Source organism: Rhea pennata, chromosome 2 (assembly GCF_028389875.1).
Source record: "Rhea pennata isolate bPtePen1 chromosome 2, bPtePen1.pri, whole genome shotgun sequence".
Classification (NCBI taxonomy): Eukaryota; Metazoa; Chordata; class Aves; order Rheiformes; family Rheidae; genus Rhea; species Rhea pennata.
Window position 1 is genome coordinate 79410559 of NC_084664.1, and position 15841 is coordinate 79426399.

General features: G+C 39.8%; 1 protein-coding gene across 2 annotated transcripts in view; it reads right to left on the reverse strand.

Annotated features, from left to right (window-relative positions):
* Positions 1-15841, reverse strand: part of ANKH (ANKH inorganic pyrophosphate transport regulator) — a 105532-nt gene that overhangs the window by 27129 nt on the left and 62562 nt on the right. For both annotated transcript variants that reach the window (XM_062569821.1, XM_062569819.1), the window contains exons 3-7: positions 10562-10680; positions 9351-9434; positions 6628-6798; positions 5917-6051; positions 2464-2556 (exon numbers count right to left, since the gene is read on the reverse strand). In XM_062569821.1, coding sequence (XP_062425805.1) covers positions 2464-2556; positions 5917-6051; positions 6628-6798; positions 9351-9434; positions 10562-10680 — 602 coding nt within the window. The remainder of the gene's footprint in view (positions 1-2463; positions 2557-5916; positions 6052-6627; positions 6799-9350; positions 9435-10561; positions 10681-15841) is intronic.

A 15841-nucleotide genomic window follows, 5' to 3' on the forward strand; every position in this document is an offset into this window, starting at 1 on the left:
ACTCCCAAGTCTGTCCTTTCTGGGAATGCACTACAAAATCTTTCTATAACATTTTCTTCATGAATCTGTGCTTATTTCTTGTGTTTCTGAAGAAATACTTTGCTATCTAATATGGGCTTTGCTTATTCCACTCGCCACTGTATAAACAAACTTTGCTGTGTGGATCAACTTTCTAATAGGACTAAAATAACTGAAAAGAAAAAAGGTGCATCAAAATCCAGCCATGTAAAATGGATGTGAAGAAAGAGGAAGAGCTCTCGTAACTACCTCGGTGGTGCTAACGCTGCCCTTGTTCTACTCTGCCTTTGGCCTAACTCTAGACCTTATACTCTTTATTCCTATCTATCTCTTGCACACTGCCTCTAACTGAGGCTTAGATTGAAGCCCTCCCTATGCAGTGAATAGACTAAAAAGCCTATCCATTCCTATCTACTCATCAGATAAACAGCATTCAAAACATCTCCCACACCTTGTGCTGTGGCTGTGAATCACATGACACAGTCCACCAGGAATACTGGCATTATCACCATGTAAAAGCAGCAAGCTGAGCACAGAATTAGGATATTCCTGTTTTCTTCTTGCAAATCAGTAGTAATTCTTATCTTAACTGTTTAACCATTTAACCTTAACTGCTAAGCCACGAAATTGCTCTGGACATGGAGAAAAAAAAAGAAGTTTGACTCTGCATCTCTCTTACAAATGTGAGTAGAGATAAAAATTCTCCTTTGAAGACCAGAATCTGTGAGTTCTCTTGCTTAGCCACTGAGGAAGAGCATACCTTCAGGACCCGAATTTCTATTTGTCAGTTAATGCCACTCATTGTGCTTCTGTTGGCCCTAAGCATCATAATCCGAGTAACTGACAAAATAAACCCAAGCCCACATATATGCAAATTGTTTCAGTATCTGAAAATTACAGCCAAAGTTTTAGAAAGTCTGGAAATAAAAAGAAATTCTAGCTGGACTCTTATGAGAAAGCCTTAGCTTAAGAAAACGAAGCTTTTGAAAAGTATTGTGACAAGTGAATTGTGTGATCAAGAGTAAAACAGTACTCACAAAGATCCAAGAAAAATAACACAGGTTTCTGTTTTGGTATTTATTATGTAAAGGGCACAGGGGAGGACTTGCCAGGATAAGATACCCTTTATGCTGCTGCTACTGTGTTTAGCACATTGTATGCCAAATCGCTCTTAAAATACGGAATTAAAATCCCTATTCTAGACTTATTTGTTAATTAGATCAGTCATACATATTTGGGCCTTATGCTAGCTTTTTCTTCCCCACAGCAGTTTGTTCCTTGGAGTTTTATTTGTTCTTCAGAGCTGAAATGAGACCTGGATTTAGGCCTCTTGATCATTGTTAATTTTATTTTGCACGGCAATAGTTTGGAGCAGTTATACACTTGACCATAGCTCAAAACACCTGAGGTTAGCAGGCTCTCTGTTTCCTGTTCTCACCCAATTTAATCTTGCAGTTTATTGGTTTTGTGCTCTAAAGTTTCTTTTCAGCAGCATGACCTCTGAGAAAGCCTGTATGTTGTATTTTATCTGACATGACTACTTTAGCTCAATACAGGCAAGTTAGGAAATTATGATTGATTTGTCTTTTCTGTGTTTTGTTTTAAAATTCTCCTTGGAAATATTGTCGATCAGCTCAAACAGGGCTTTCTTCAGCTGAGCCCATCCTTGACCACGAAAGTTTTTTTTTTATTAATTATTTGGAATCATTACATTACCTTATGTAATTAGATGATCTGCCAACAAAAATCTTCATAGTTTTAGTCAGCTAAGTCAGTAACATTAAAATAATGTATGCTATCTTTGTTATTGTCAGTCTGTGAAATAGCCTTTATTAAATACTAATACAAATGAACCCAAACCTATCTCTATGATACTGCAGAATCTAAAGGACAGGCTGGCTCTGAAAGAAAGATGTGAGTTTTTTCACTGTTGGATACTTTGTGAGAATTCATTTCATTAGCTAAGTAGCTGCATCATACTTTGCTAAGTGAGAACTTTAAAAATAAATCCTTAAAAATATGGCATCTATCTATTCAAAAGGTAGCTTAATACCCCGTAATTCAAAGACAAGACTAAACTCATAAACTAGACAAAAGCTTAAAGTCACCAAAAACCATTTCATGTCAACAAGAACTTTAAGCAAACCATAACAATGGAAGAAAAAAAAAGGTATCAAAAAGTAGGAGTAAAGAGAAGCAAAATGACAGTTGGCCAATTAAGACAGCACTAGATGATCTGTGGTTGCTTTATTCATTTAAATAATCTACTAGACAGGATTAAGGAGACATGAATTAATTTTCTTGGTTAATTTGTTTGGTAGAAGTTCCGCTGACATCACTGAAGCTACTCCTAAATTAAAATGTTGTACAAGGCTGAAAGAGGAGAACCACGGATGTGAAACCTCACTAAAACGTATTTACCGCACTCCTAACATGGGCACTCACCTTGTCGAAAGCAGGGTATACTGCCCTAATTTCTGTCAGCCAGCCATACGGCATGTGTCCCACAGGATATGTAGCTGTCAGGATTGCCACTGCCTATGAAAAGAGATAACAAAACATGAACTGCAAATCTTTGAGGAGGGTAGTTAAACTAACACTATATGCAATGCTCCATGAAGATCATCACATTGACCTTGACGGAATGGGAAAGCATGCAGGCAAGTGGGGAGCCTTCGTTTCAGGAGCACTGCCGCAGTGGCCATCCTTTGGCCAGGCATTTTACACTCAGGAAACTGTACATGCAATGAAGCTACACTGTTCAGCTCTGCAACTTCACCATCACTCTGCTACTTTGGAATAACATCTAATTTAAGCTGGTGTGTGCCCCTCAGGAAGCTGAATAGCTCCCTCACACATCTCTCCTGAGTTTTTTTTCTCTAGAGACTTCCAAGTAGCAGCATGAAAGCTTACCACTAGAACTCCCATTTGCTTTTTATTATATTTCATGATCTTAATTTATACACATATTCATATTTCCATTTTATTCATATGTAAAACAGCTTAAAGTAAGACAGATTGACTACAAAACAGTTATACCAATATAAATGCTAGCCCCCTGAGACTGACTGACTGGGAGTGTCAAACCGACTGCTCTGGGCTGGGAGGCCCTTAGCAGACAAAAAAAGTTCTCTGCCCACTTTGGTGCTAATCAACTAAAACTGAACAAAAATAATTCCAGATCGTTGCATGGGAAACAACTCGTTATCCAAAACTTAAAACTAGGTCTTTTGTACTTTCACAACTACAGTCAAAGAGGTACATCAAAGCAGTAAAACATCTCCACATATAAATATGTATATACATATGAAAGGTTTTGCGGATGTTTCCTGTTTTAGGAGAAAAAAAATCCAAACACAGGTACCCCAGCAACTCTGCCCCTACAAACAAAGGTCCTTTTATATAGCAAGTTTGCTAAGATTTTCCAAAATATCCTCCCTCCTACATTTAGGAAGGGTGTTAAGGGAGCACTTCCCAAAGGTGGTTGGAAAGCCAATGCCACCCCAAGTTTTCCTGTCCGTAGAGCTGAAGAGCGCATCAACACTGAAAACAGCCCATGATGTTGCTAATTCCACACATCAAAGTGGTTGCCTGCTTTTTGCTTGTATGATCAGATCTGTTATGATTCACCTAAATTCAGATTCATTCTACATCTGGCAATTGTAGTGGTATGAAAGACCCCTTTAAACTACTACTGTCTCTTTTTCACTGCTAAACTTTCTATATATAGTTTCTTGGTTATCTGATCCCATTTCCCTATTATAAACGTAATCACTGCTCCTACTTGGTGAAAGATATATACAAACACAGGAAAGTGACCATGTAATAAGTTAATTTCTCCCCTATGATGTTTAAAAAAGGAGAAAAAAGTAATCAAATCCACACATTAAACTACTATAGAGAGGGGGAAAGATTTTTCTTGTTGCTGTAATGATGTTTACTGTAACATGAGCAAGCAATTGAATCAAAGAAAACAAACTGGAATTTTAATACAGTACCCTTTTTAATTGCAATTTTCCTCCCTCATTACTCTATTTGCAGCACACTTTCCATCCATATGAATCCATATTGCATTAAATCAAATAAGGAATATAAAGATTCTCAAGTTTTGTTTATTTTCATGCTGATGTCCAACAAGACTGCAAAGACGCAGTAACTGCTAAAGAAAATAATACTTCACCACCTCATTTTGTATGCTAGATTCTACTTGGATTAAATTAGTGAATGTTTTAACTCTGAATTTTCATCCAGTATTTTTTTCCCTGACTGGCAGGATCTCAAACACATGCATAAAAGCTTTCCTAACTGTTTAGAAGTATTTTGGAGGTGAAAAATCCTCCATCAGAATGAACACCAAGAAAGTCATCCCAAGCACCATAATGGTGCTGGCAGTCTGAACAGAAATGGTGCAGGTAAAGTCACTGCAAGTGGGCTTGCATCCTCATGAACATGCCATATGCTAACCCTTCATGAGGATACCCTGCCCGCAATGATAGGTGCTACTAGCAATCAATACAGGACCAGTAAAACTCCTGTCTGTACTGATGTTCCCGACACTGATATTATCTGTGTTGCCAGCACCTCCCTCTTTAGAGTCAATTCTTATATAAATGAGAGAAAGCTGAAATATGACAACTCCTGCTAGCATAAAAAGCCCAGCAAACTATCACCGTGACACGTATTTGGAATTGTGCCAACAATAACAAAATGCAAGGGGCTGGCCATGAAATATGATGTATCTAAAACCAGAAGTCATTAGAAAATGCAGACTGATCTCTGCTGATCTGCTCTGGCACCCACTGTACAGAGAACATTATTAATAATGCACAGACAGATTCCTGTTCCAGATTCCAGATTGCCTATACATCAACACATGTTAATGTGTTAGATTTGCTGAACTCTCTCCCACAACTGTTTATTTACAGCCACCGGCAACTTGTGAGTGAGTAAAATACACAGTATCATAAATGATAAGTTAGCATTGCTGAGAGGACATTTGCTAGGAATCAGCTACTTGAATTTTCTTTCATATCTTACCGTTTTTCCTATAGAAAAAATGTGAGAGATTTGCTAACAACTAAGCAGATCTAGACCTCCTCCCACTGAAACTGGTGGCAAAGGTCCCTCTGACCTCTTAAGAGAATGGGTCAGCTCACAGGGAGAATTTGGCAAAGACTCTGCATTACAAACCAAAGTCCTATGCCCATCAGCTCATCTGTGATGAGACCTCAACCTGCATGCACTGGTCAGAGACAATCCTTAATACATGTTCTGAAAGAGGCAGGATACGTTTCTTTAATCACAAGAGCCAACAATCACGAACGGGATTCCCATTTTCTTCTTCTTAGAGAGTGTTGAAAAGTTGCTTGCTAGCAAAATCTGTAGGTGTAATTTGAAATTTCTTGGAGAAACAAGAGTGCTTTTCACATCCCAACCAGGAGACAGATTTTCTTTACATACTTCCCTCTGTCTCTGCTTTATTCTGTATGATGCACTGGCTTCTAAGGGTAGTATCATTTCACATCAATTTACATATTTATGGCTATAAATATACATGACACTAAACAGTGGAACATGTGACTGCTGATGACTATCTTGAAATCTCTGGGATTTGAATGCTCCAGAGCTTGCCTGTACATCAAGCTTGGAAACCTGGTACATGGGAACTGACACACGGTTCAGCAAAAAAAATTCTGCTAGTCTAGTTTGGGAGAGTTCCCAGTAGGCCAGGCAGCAGTTCAAGAGTCTGAACAGTCCTCTTTTCTGGGATAGAGAGATCACTAAACAGAAATATATCTTGGATAATTATTTTCCTGCCAGTATGGCTGAGCAGAAAAAGACAGAGGCACCACCAGGTAAATGAAAGTTTGCAGTAAAGCCAAGCACTGACTCTCTTACCTCTGTGGCTGAAGAACTGCCACCTAGGTCCCGTGAGACAAAAAGGTTGACGATGGGCCTACTTATTCGCTGAGTTGCCAAGATTAATGCCAAAGGCCACCAGAAACTGAGCATCTTCCTTATTGTAGCCTCTCCCTGCAACAGGGAGAAAAAAAATAAAAAAACAAACAAACAAAACAAACAAACAAACAAAAAAAAAAGTAAAACCAAGTGGCTTTGAAAACAGACAGGTAGAACTGAACCAAAAGCACAGTGAAAGGATTTTTACTTTTCCCACTCATTGTCAGTTTGGTACATTCAATTCAACAGTTTTCAATAGCTGGAGTCTAAAATATTGTCACACTTGTTAGTAATACTCATTCAAATGCAGCTATTGTGGATCTCAGTAAATACTGTATAGGATATCTGGCTACCAAAGATATGTAAATTCCAAGATGACATTCAAGGAAAAAGAGGAAGTTTGAGACGTTTTTCCCCAGGAAAAAAAGTGTCCATATAGCTACCCCGCTGCACTTCATCCAGTGCTGTCTTACAGTATAAGAAGGCAAGAGCTCAGTACAGAGCTGCTAGGCAGAAAGTGTATCAGCACCATGTGAATGCTCATGGGTGCTGTCACTGGAATGGTTTCCAACATGCCTGTTTAAGTGAAAATGTCTTTTTTTCCTGAGGGACAGAGAGGGTAGGCCCTTCACACACTGTATTAAGACATACCCCCATTTCAGGCCCGCTCCTGTCCGGAATGACGTCATGTATGTTCCTGTAGTAACCAAGGCATAATGTGGTGCATCGGACCAGGGCTCCCATGTACAGAGACAAGATTGGGATCAGAAGAGGTTCCCTGCACTCCAAGTGACTGTGAAGCAAAATGGCTACAAAAACAACCTGAAGGAGAAAAAAAATAAACGATTAGTGACTTGGCTGCCTGTTTCTTAAGGGTCCATATTTCTCCTACCTGACTCCAAGCTAGTCCATGTGAACCACAAACCTGGCCATGTACAGTATCTCATTTCTAGCCCAGGGCACTTTTAGAAACTTTAATGAGGAAATCTTTCCTGACACCCCTTGCATCTGGCCATATACATGAGAAGACTAAGAGTTAATGTCACACAGAAGCTGTGCAAGAAAAAAAAAAGTGTACTTGAAGGTAGTGGGTAGGCATCAATCTAAGAGCCATATGTAGCAGAAGGTTCATGTGGAAGCCTGGCGAGGTCCAACAGAAGACATGCAGCTAAATATTCCTCTTCCCAGGAGAATATGCTATTCTGACAGAGGGAAGATGGAGGCATACTTCTGGGGTCAGCTTCTAAGCTCTGATTTTTTTGTGTTTGTGTGTGTGTTGGGGGGGAACGGATTAAAAGTGAGATGTTTTGAAGCATTCACCTCAGTTGTCAGAAGTAGGAAGTCCCATGTCATCCTGATACTGTACTTTTTGAGTGAAACTTCAGTATATATCCATTTTCTCTTGAGCTACCTGAATGCCATGCTGATGGGACTGAAATGGAAACTCCCAGGCTGCAACTGATGAACAGCTCATAATTCAATCTCATACAATTAAATGCTCAATCCAGAAAATGCATCAATAGGGTTGATTAATGAGATATAATTCTCCTCCATTAAGCACAGAGCCTGACAGCATGCCTGTTATTCCAAATGTTTCTGGATGGGCGAGTAACTGAGAATTCAACTGTATTTGGTTCTGTGGACAGCAGGATCAAGAATAACCCTACCAGGACAGGCTAGCATTCAAGTGAGTTGCACAGAATATAAAAGTCAATGTTCAAGGGTAGGTTTTCATTCTGAGTATTCAATATTTAAGAAAAATCACACTGGGCAGATGTTTGCTAGGCAGGTCAAGCCCTTTATGAGGACTTGCAAAACAGCTCTTTTGAACTCTATGGAAGGATTTTCTTTCAGTAAAAATAAGCCAAGTCAGTCAAAAAAATGTGTACATGAAGCTAAGCAAGAAGTGCTTAGCACTAGACAACTAGTGCATGTGCATTGCTTGTGTGGGGAGTGGATGTAGGTGTAGGGAGTTCTGGGGCATGGGGAATTTCAAGTTCTTGCCCTCTGCATTTGCCCTTGCTCTGTACAAGGATTCTGTCATAGGCTGGAGACAAGATGACAGGTGCCTTATGCTTCACGGCCTTGGCTCATCTGATGCCCACTAGCTATTGTGAAAAGGGCATCTGTATCATGGCCAAAATATGAATTCCAGTTTCTGTATTTAGCCTGACATGACCTGACATGCATCTAGAGTCGGTGGACTTTGTAGGTCATGCCAGAACAAGGGCAGAGCCTGAATGTTAAGGTCATTTATTGTAATTGGTATTATCTTCAGGGATTTAATGCAGTATCAGGGAGGAGCACAGTACTCACCAAACACAAAATAACAGCTGAACTGAATGGTTAAACCTGGTTTATGGTTTCCTCATACCGAGTGGGAGGAAAATGCTATGGAGAATTGAACTAAGTGCTGTCGGCTTCATGTTGTACTATTATTATGCTCCTTCTTCCCAAGTCATTACTTCAGCTGGTACTGGAGCAGTACAGTCACTGATATACAGGTATTGGGATCCTTCATTTGATAATGTGTTTATATATACTTTAAAAAGAGGACTCTATACTGGTTCTTAAATGATGTAATGCTGGCTATCAGCAAGGAGTACGAAAATTGTCTTATGAGCGTGTCTCGTACAAAGCAAAAGAATGTTTAACACCTTCCTCACAAATGGCAGTTAAAACATTTGATCTTCTCTGCATTACCCAGGGTTTTCAACAAAGTTAGTTTCTGCTGCAGTTCTGAGTCTTCAGCTTTTGGCCCAGTAACAGGAACAGTGCTATACTGGCACTCGGAAGATGGCTTATGCTACTGTACTTTACCAGATCAGACAGCATGTGCAAAACTGACAGTTCAACTGGAGAATTAAGCCTTCAATTTCCTACCAAAAAGCCCCGTTCAGGATTTCAGTGTAACCATGCCAAGCACCATACAAACAGACATGGTGGAGAAACGTGTCTTTCAAAGTTTTCAGCCTCCAAACTGATAGCAACCATTAGTCTCTTTGGCTGAGCTCTCTTTTCCCTAGATGTACATATGTATGTAGCTTATTTCTTGGCCACTCTAAAGCAGCATTACGGAGGTGCAGGAAGCATGGCCCTAACCCAAACAATCCTACTTCTCTGCTCCTGGAATTGCTTAGGGACTGACTCAGCCCAGTCAAATGAGGCCAGTCTCAGCAATGACTGTCAGCAAAGAGCTTGTGCACAGCAGGGAAACTATGGGAGAACAGCATGCTCTTCACACATAATTGATGCTTCTGGTGCATTGCTCACAGCAGAGAGGGAAGGCAGTCCCCGTACAAAAGAGCCACCTTCTCGGAAAGTATTGAGTGTGTAATACAACAGAAACAGTGATTGCTAAGGGCAGTCATTACCTGAGCTATGACATCTGAGATGGAGGCACATCCCACGAGGAAACTGTACTTGTGTTTCAGCAGAATGCCAGCATGGGTCCAAGCCTGAAAAAAGATAAAGCATAGTTTGGAAAATGACTGTTGATATTTTCTAATGATTTCACATTCCAGAATGCTGTTTTTTGATTGTTATATTACACGTAAACAACTTCTGAAGCTCTTTCCCACCCGCAGCATCTGATATGAGCTTGGGAAAACCTTAAGGCAATAACACAGAGAAAGCACTGCTGCATTTAGTTCCTTTTGTGCCAGGAAGGGGGGGGAGAAAGGAAATAATTTTACAGCTTCTGTAGAAATTTCTGAGATCTAATAAGAAGCTGCCTCTTCTTCATAAAAGAGATGCTGTGCAGGACAGGTTAGGATTCTAAAAAATTCAAAAGAAAAAAAGTTCTTCATTCTTCATTCACCAGTTTGACACACCTCTAAAATGTAATACTCATTAACTTACTGAGTCCAGTCTGGAAAAGAAAGACTAATGATCCAGCTTCTTTTTATCTCAGCTATCATCAGCAGCTAAAGTGGAGAAAGTGTTAGGGGAAGTGGTGGAGACATGCTATGAAAAGATTCCCCCTTCCCAGTTTTTACACAGATGCAGAGGAATGATGAGAGCTGCCCTACTTTCGTGCTGTGCAGGCCATGGGAGGTAAGCCTGGTGACCCTGGGGCAGCAGCGCAGCCACACATCTGGCTCCCATTCCCATGCATGTGAGATACACTGGACTTAGCTGTACCTGCAAAACTGATAGCAACACAGCTTTCCAACAAATTTGCTTTGAGGAAGCATTAAGCTTACTCCTTGTGAGCTCTGCAAGTGGTCTGGGAATGCACAGCATGTCCAACTTCTCCATAATGTATTGGAAGGAGAGATCACATACAGACAGCTCATCACAGGATGGTCAGTCATCCTTCCAGGATGCACATACACAACCTCTGACAAGGATTTTACATTTGTTGTGATTTCTGGATCAAGCTCAGCCAGGTGCATTTTCCAGGTAGCAGGAAGATGTGTCCAGGTATATGCAAAGGTGCTGCTTGCAGAGAACAAACACTCCTTCTGCATACCTTCAGTTTCCCATGAGGTAACTGACTTTGCAAACGAAGGTCATCATCAAAAAAAAAAAAAAAAAAAAATTCATATTCATATTAAAACTCAGTCCTGAATCATGCACTCACCATGGCGTCCATAAAAGGAAAGGCAGCCAAATAAAGGAAGGCCCTCCGAGTTTTACTTCCCACTGATTCATCCACATGGTGTAGCTTATTAATAATGTAATACCCCAAATCGCTATATGCTGTAGAGACACAAGAGGAGGAATAAATAATAAAGTTTATGTATGGATTCTGGGTGAGATATTAATAAATATCCAAACAGCACGATGCCTAGAAGCTTTGACATGTGTTCACTTAGCAAACAGCTGCAGGGGCTTGAAGGTATTATAGCCTACCCAGCTGCTGGTTATTACTGAGGAGAGCTCTCATGGTTCTTCTCAAGAAGCCTTTGGCAGACGAGTGATAACAAGCGGCTGGGCTGGGAAATGGGTACAGTAAGTGCCACATCTGTTTGCTGAATGAACATGCCAGTACTCCAGAAAAATCCAAGGCTTTTTGGTAGAAAAGCTGTTTCAACAGGCACTGTGCATTTAATGGAATATAGGACCTTTCAAATCCTGCAACCAGCTATTGTCATAGCAGTCTCACAGCATTACCTGTAAAGCTTCTCAAAGCTTTAAAAGGAATAATATGAATTGCAAGAGCATGCAATAAATCACACTCTTCGACTGCCTCTCCTTACCCTGCCAGAGGCTCGCCTCTGCTGGGACTTGCTGGCCCACTGTAGAACTGCAGGGCAGCCTCAGAAAGGTGTTCCTTTCCTGCATCATTTAGAGCTGGCATCTCATGGGCTAGAAAAGGGTGCTCCACACTGCTGGAAATCAGGGGCTTGCTACTTCTAACTGCCAACATATTATTTTGCTACCTGTTTCAATCTAAGATGAGAAGAATTGGTAGTGTCTGGCAAAATATCTCTTGCCAGCTCTCAGTTCCCAAGGTGTTAGACTGAAGACAGTACAGGTTCAGGACTCTCCATGTGGGTCTCTAAAGAACTGCTTAGAAATCTCTATACTGTGCTTGCTGGTACCCACATTATCCAGCTGTTTTGCTTATGTAGCAGCCCTCTCCATAACCTGAAATAATGTAAAGCTAGCTAACACTAAGTGGTCCAATCCAATATTTTCTAGTCTAAAACTAGCTCTCATAAAGAACTCTGGAGGATTCCTGAAGAAGATTAAACAGAATCTGCCTATGTAATCACAAAACTGTTTTTCCTCCAAAACATCCTTGCTGTTTTCTTAAAAAAAAAAAAAATCTGAAAGTAATTAGAGGAGTTTAAGTCAACATTGTTTTGTGATGGCCTAGAGATACAGCAGTTAAATGGTTAACCGGACTGAAAAGACCTCCTTCACATCACAACCAGGAGTGGAAACAAGGTAGTAAAGAAGAACAAGGCAGCATGACAGCACTGGGAACAGAGGTGACAGCCTCATTCTGGGTGACAACACAAAATATGATAAAATGTCAAAAACTTCCCCTCTGCCTATACTGGTCCCTATCTATATGTCTTTTATTTGAACTACTATGATTAGACTTGTGGTCTCTCAATTCAGCCAGTAATCCCCAAGTTGCTTAGCTATACGTTTGAGCCACTTCCACATAATCAGACTTTTTTTATTTTGAAGAGTATTACAGAAGAACTTTAAAATGGGACTCTGATCTTTTCTGAGTTCAGGTAGGACAGCTTCATTCTGTAAGTATTCATTCACTTATTGTTAAGTCCAGTCACATATGAGTTACAGCTTTTTTTTTTTTATTTGTACATGACTACCTGTACATCATTTTTCACTCAGTATTTTGAAAACTGTTATGTACGGATTTTGGTACTGTAGCTTCTTGTAAACAGCTGCTTTTACAGCAGAGTAGCACACTATAGACATTTCCTAAATAGATTTATCTGAATAAAGAACAAGTTTGGAAGGCATGTGAAGCAAGCCATCTACGAGGTTCAGATTCACTGAGCTTCTCTTAGGTCCTATTTAAGTTACTTTTAACTGCTGCTGCACAAAACATTAAAAACTGTTGCAGGGATGGGTCTTATCCCCCATATGGGGACAAGTAGACCTGAGCCTAGGGACTGAGGAACCTGCTCCTGCAGAGTGGCCTCCAACAGCAAACATCAGCCAACATGCTGCAGAAATCTCCATTCATGCTCGCTGGTGACTTCACCCTTTGCTCTCCACTAGTTTTAAAGGAGACTTTAAAAGTAGTTAGAAAATGAGTAATAAATGATTTTTTTTCTTCTAAAAGCTATTGTGATTTTTAAGTTCATTTTATGAAGTGCACTGTTATGGGAAAACCCACAGAATTAGAGAGGTCAGAGACTGCAAAAGTCTCACTTCCAGGAAAGGCCACTTCACCGCAGGATTGCAGGTTATTGGCAGGGCAGTCTAGAGGAACTTATATTACTATAGCCTGCAGCATCAAATTTTAAAGATTTCTAAGGAAATCAGCACTGTGTTCTACAAGCTTTAAAATTCTGCTCTCTTTCGACCATTCAAAAAAGTCCAACTGCAATTTTTCACGTGACTTTGATTTTGAAATCCTAATGGCTTAGCTTAAAAACTAGTTTTAAAATAGTAAAATTTTTTCTTCCACGTCCGTGAAGGTACACGATCACTTTTGCTGATCTCAATGACTGTTTCCATCCACGGAAAGAAGGACTCAGCAAGCTGAAATTTACTGACAAATATACAGGTATGTGTTTCAGAGCTGTGACTAAAGCAATTGCTGATGCTATTAGAACTTAACTTTGGTAAACCTTACCTTACAAACTTATTAAAGAAGCATGGTACAAAATTAACAGCACAAGAGGCAACAGAACTGAAGAGTATCATATGGATATAAAGCAGATGGTTGCTCCCATTCCCTTCCCCATTCCAATCAAAATAGAGAAGTCCAACTCCAAGAAAAGCTGCTTGTTTGCTCTCCTGTAATAGCTCATTTATTTTTGTATGTCTATGGATTAGTTTTGCTTTTTGTATAACAGCATTTAAGCAGGAATTCTTGCTTTTGTCTTTTCTAGTTGAGTCTCAAAACCCAGAAGCTTAGGAAATTACACTGAAATACTGCACATCTAACTCAACCTCATTTTTTCCTCTACTGATTTCTCTAATTATGCCAATTAGTACTACATATAGTTTAGACATACTCGAAACAACTCAACTCTTAATGATGCCAGCAGTCTCAAAGAAATAGCTGTACCATAGTCATTTTGTGCTGTCTACTATTCAGCATATCATACTTACATCATAAAGAAAACAAAAAGAAACTCTCACAGGAGGTGATGCCATTTACTTGCAGACACAGAGCCATATATGTCAATATTAGCTTTAGCAGGGAAAAAAATTAAAAAATGTTTTTGGGTTAAACAATGTTTTTTTAGAGGCATTCCATATTCATACTTTGGTGCCAGTTTTAAAAATGAACGATTCTTGGAGACTTGAGAAGTAAAATTCTGTTCCGCTGTTTGTCACGAGGATGGCCAAAACTGGTGCTGGTCAGAAGTTTGTTCTCCTAAGTCACTTGAGCAGATAGGAAAATGTTAATTTGTTAAAAAAACGAATTTTTAAAGGCAAACCTTCATTTGGAGATAGCACAGGGTACAGAGATTTCTTTATGTCTTTTGATTAGCCTGCCTTAAAGCAAAAGAAAAAGCCTCTATCCCCCACATAAAAGCCCAAATGATCAGGATGTTTTGGGCTGAGTGCTTCATTCTTGTTCATAGCAATCAATGAATAACAGAACCAGCTCAGGAACATCTCAGTGCAGAATGATTACCGCAATCATCTTTTTCTGAGCTCAGCTGTAGTTGGAAGATTGTATTAGTTGATTTTCCTAAATCCACCAATTTCCATCTGTCCCTGGAGCACTTTTAGACAGGCCAGCATCTTGTAAGTCTCAAAAGCAGGTTGTTTTTACTTTTTTTAAAAAGTTACTATCCTATACTATCCTATAATCCACAAATGTTTTGCTCAGAAGCTTTCTTCATTCTTCCTTTGCCCTGAATACCTGGCTGGTAAGAAAATCCTCCTGTTGCAGGAGAAGAGTTGGGGCAGCTGGAGAGCAAGTTACTGTTTTAGCAATAGCCATCTGAAGATGCTGAAACAGGACACCTTTTCAATAAATAGCACCTTTTATTAATACCATTTTATCATCTTTTAGTAGGAAATAAAAAAGAAAGACTGGATTATATTCTGGCTTGTATTCCTGTGCTATAATCTTTTCCAGGACAAAATGTTTAGTATGAAACAATACAGTGGGCATGTCAGAACACAACTGACTGGAAAAAATACCTCAGTTCCTCATAAGCCACACTATAATTCCCAGTCACTGGGAGATTCCAGTAACGTTACACTGGATTTGGTTGGATTACATGCATTACTCATTTCTTAAGCATGTTTTTTGTGTATATGCAGTGCCCATGCATGTGGGCAGGCCAAGAAAATCAGTGGGATTGCTAGCAACTGCTGATGTATTCACCTGCACAACAGGTACAGGGAGGGGGTGCATGCCTGCAAGCATATCAATCATTAACAGGCACAAAACAACAGAGCTGCTCACTTGGTTATCCAGTCTGCTTGCTATGTTTGCCTTGTCACTACAGTTTTGATTTTTTATTTTATTTTATTTTTTTGACGGACATGACAAACGACCCATCATCTAATGTTTAAACTGGTGGTGGTGGTAGGCATCAGTTAAGGGTGCCGATCTAAGTAAAGAGGATACTTTCCAAAGTAACATCTGCCTCATCATTTCCAGATCCTGAGCGAGCTGCATAAAATAATATTAATATGCAAAAAGAAATAAACTGCCTCAGCATTCTGTTTCTGCAGCTTTTAAGTTTCAAGATAGTGAAGTGCAGAAGGGCTGAACGATGCTATTTGATTGAAAAGGAAAACTTCATGATACTAGTGTTAGCAGAACCCACTTAGTACGGAGGACTTACCAGCAACACCTGCGAAATGCATGATGTTATTATAATGTTATATAAATGAATGCTCTGTCAGCTGGTAATTTAGTGAGATGTAATAAATATGCATCTTGAATCCCTTCTCTTACAGCTCTGTATTCCCTCACAAAAGCCAATATCTCTGAAACTTTAGACCTTGACTACATAGCAGGCTTCCCACAGGGAAACTCTAGTGGCAGTAGGTGTCCCCAAAATAGCATAAAGGAAGGAAGGCAGCACACTATTTGCCATTTCCAGATTGCAACTGCAAGTGCGAGACCAGCCTGCTGACCAAGGGTCTACAGAAGCATTCTAAGTGAGAAGCGAAAGTGGTTTCAATTCCCAATGGTGTTATAGCGTAATGGAGAGATTGTAGTCAAGTTATTTAGTTT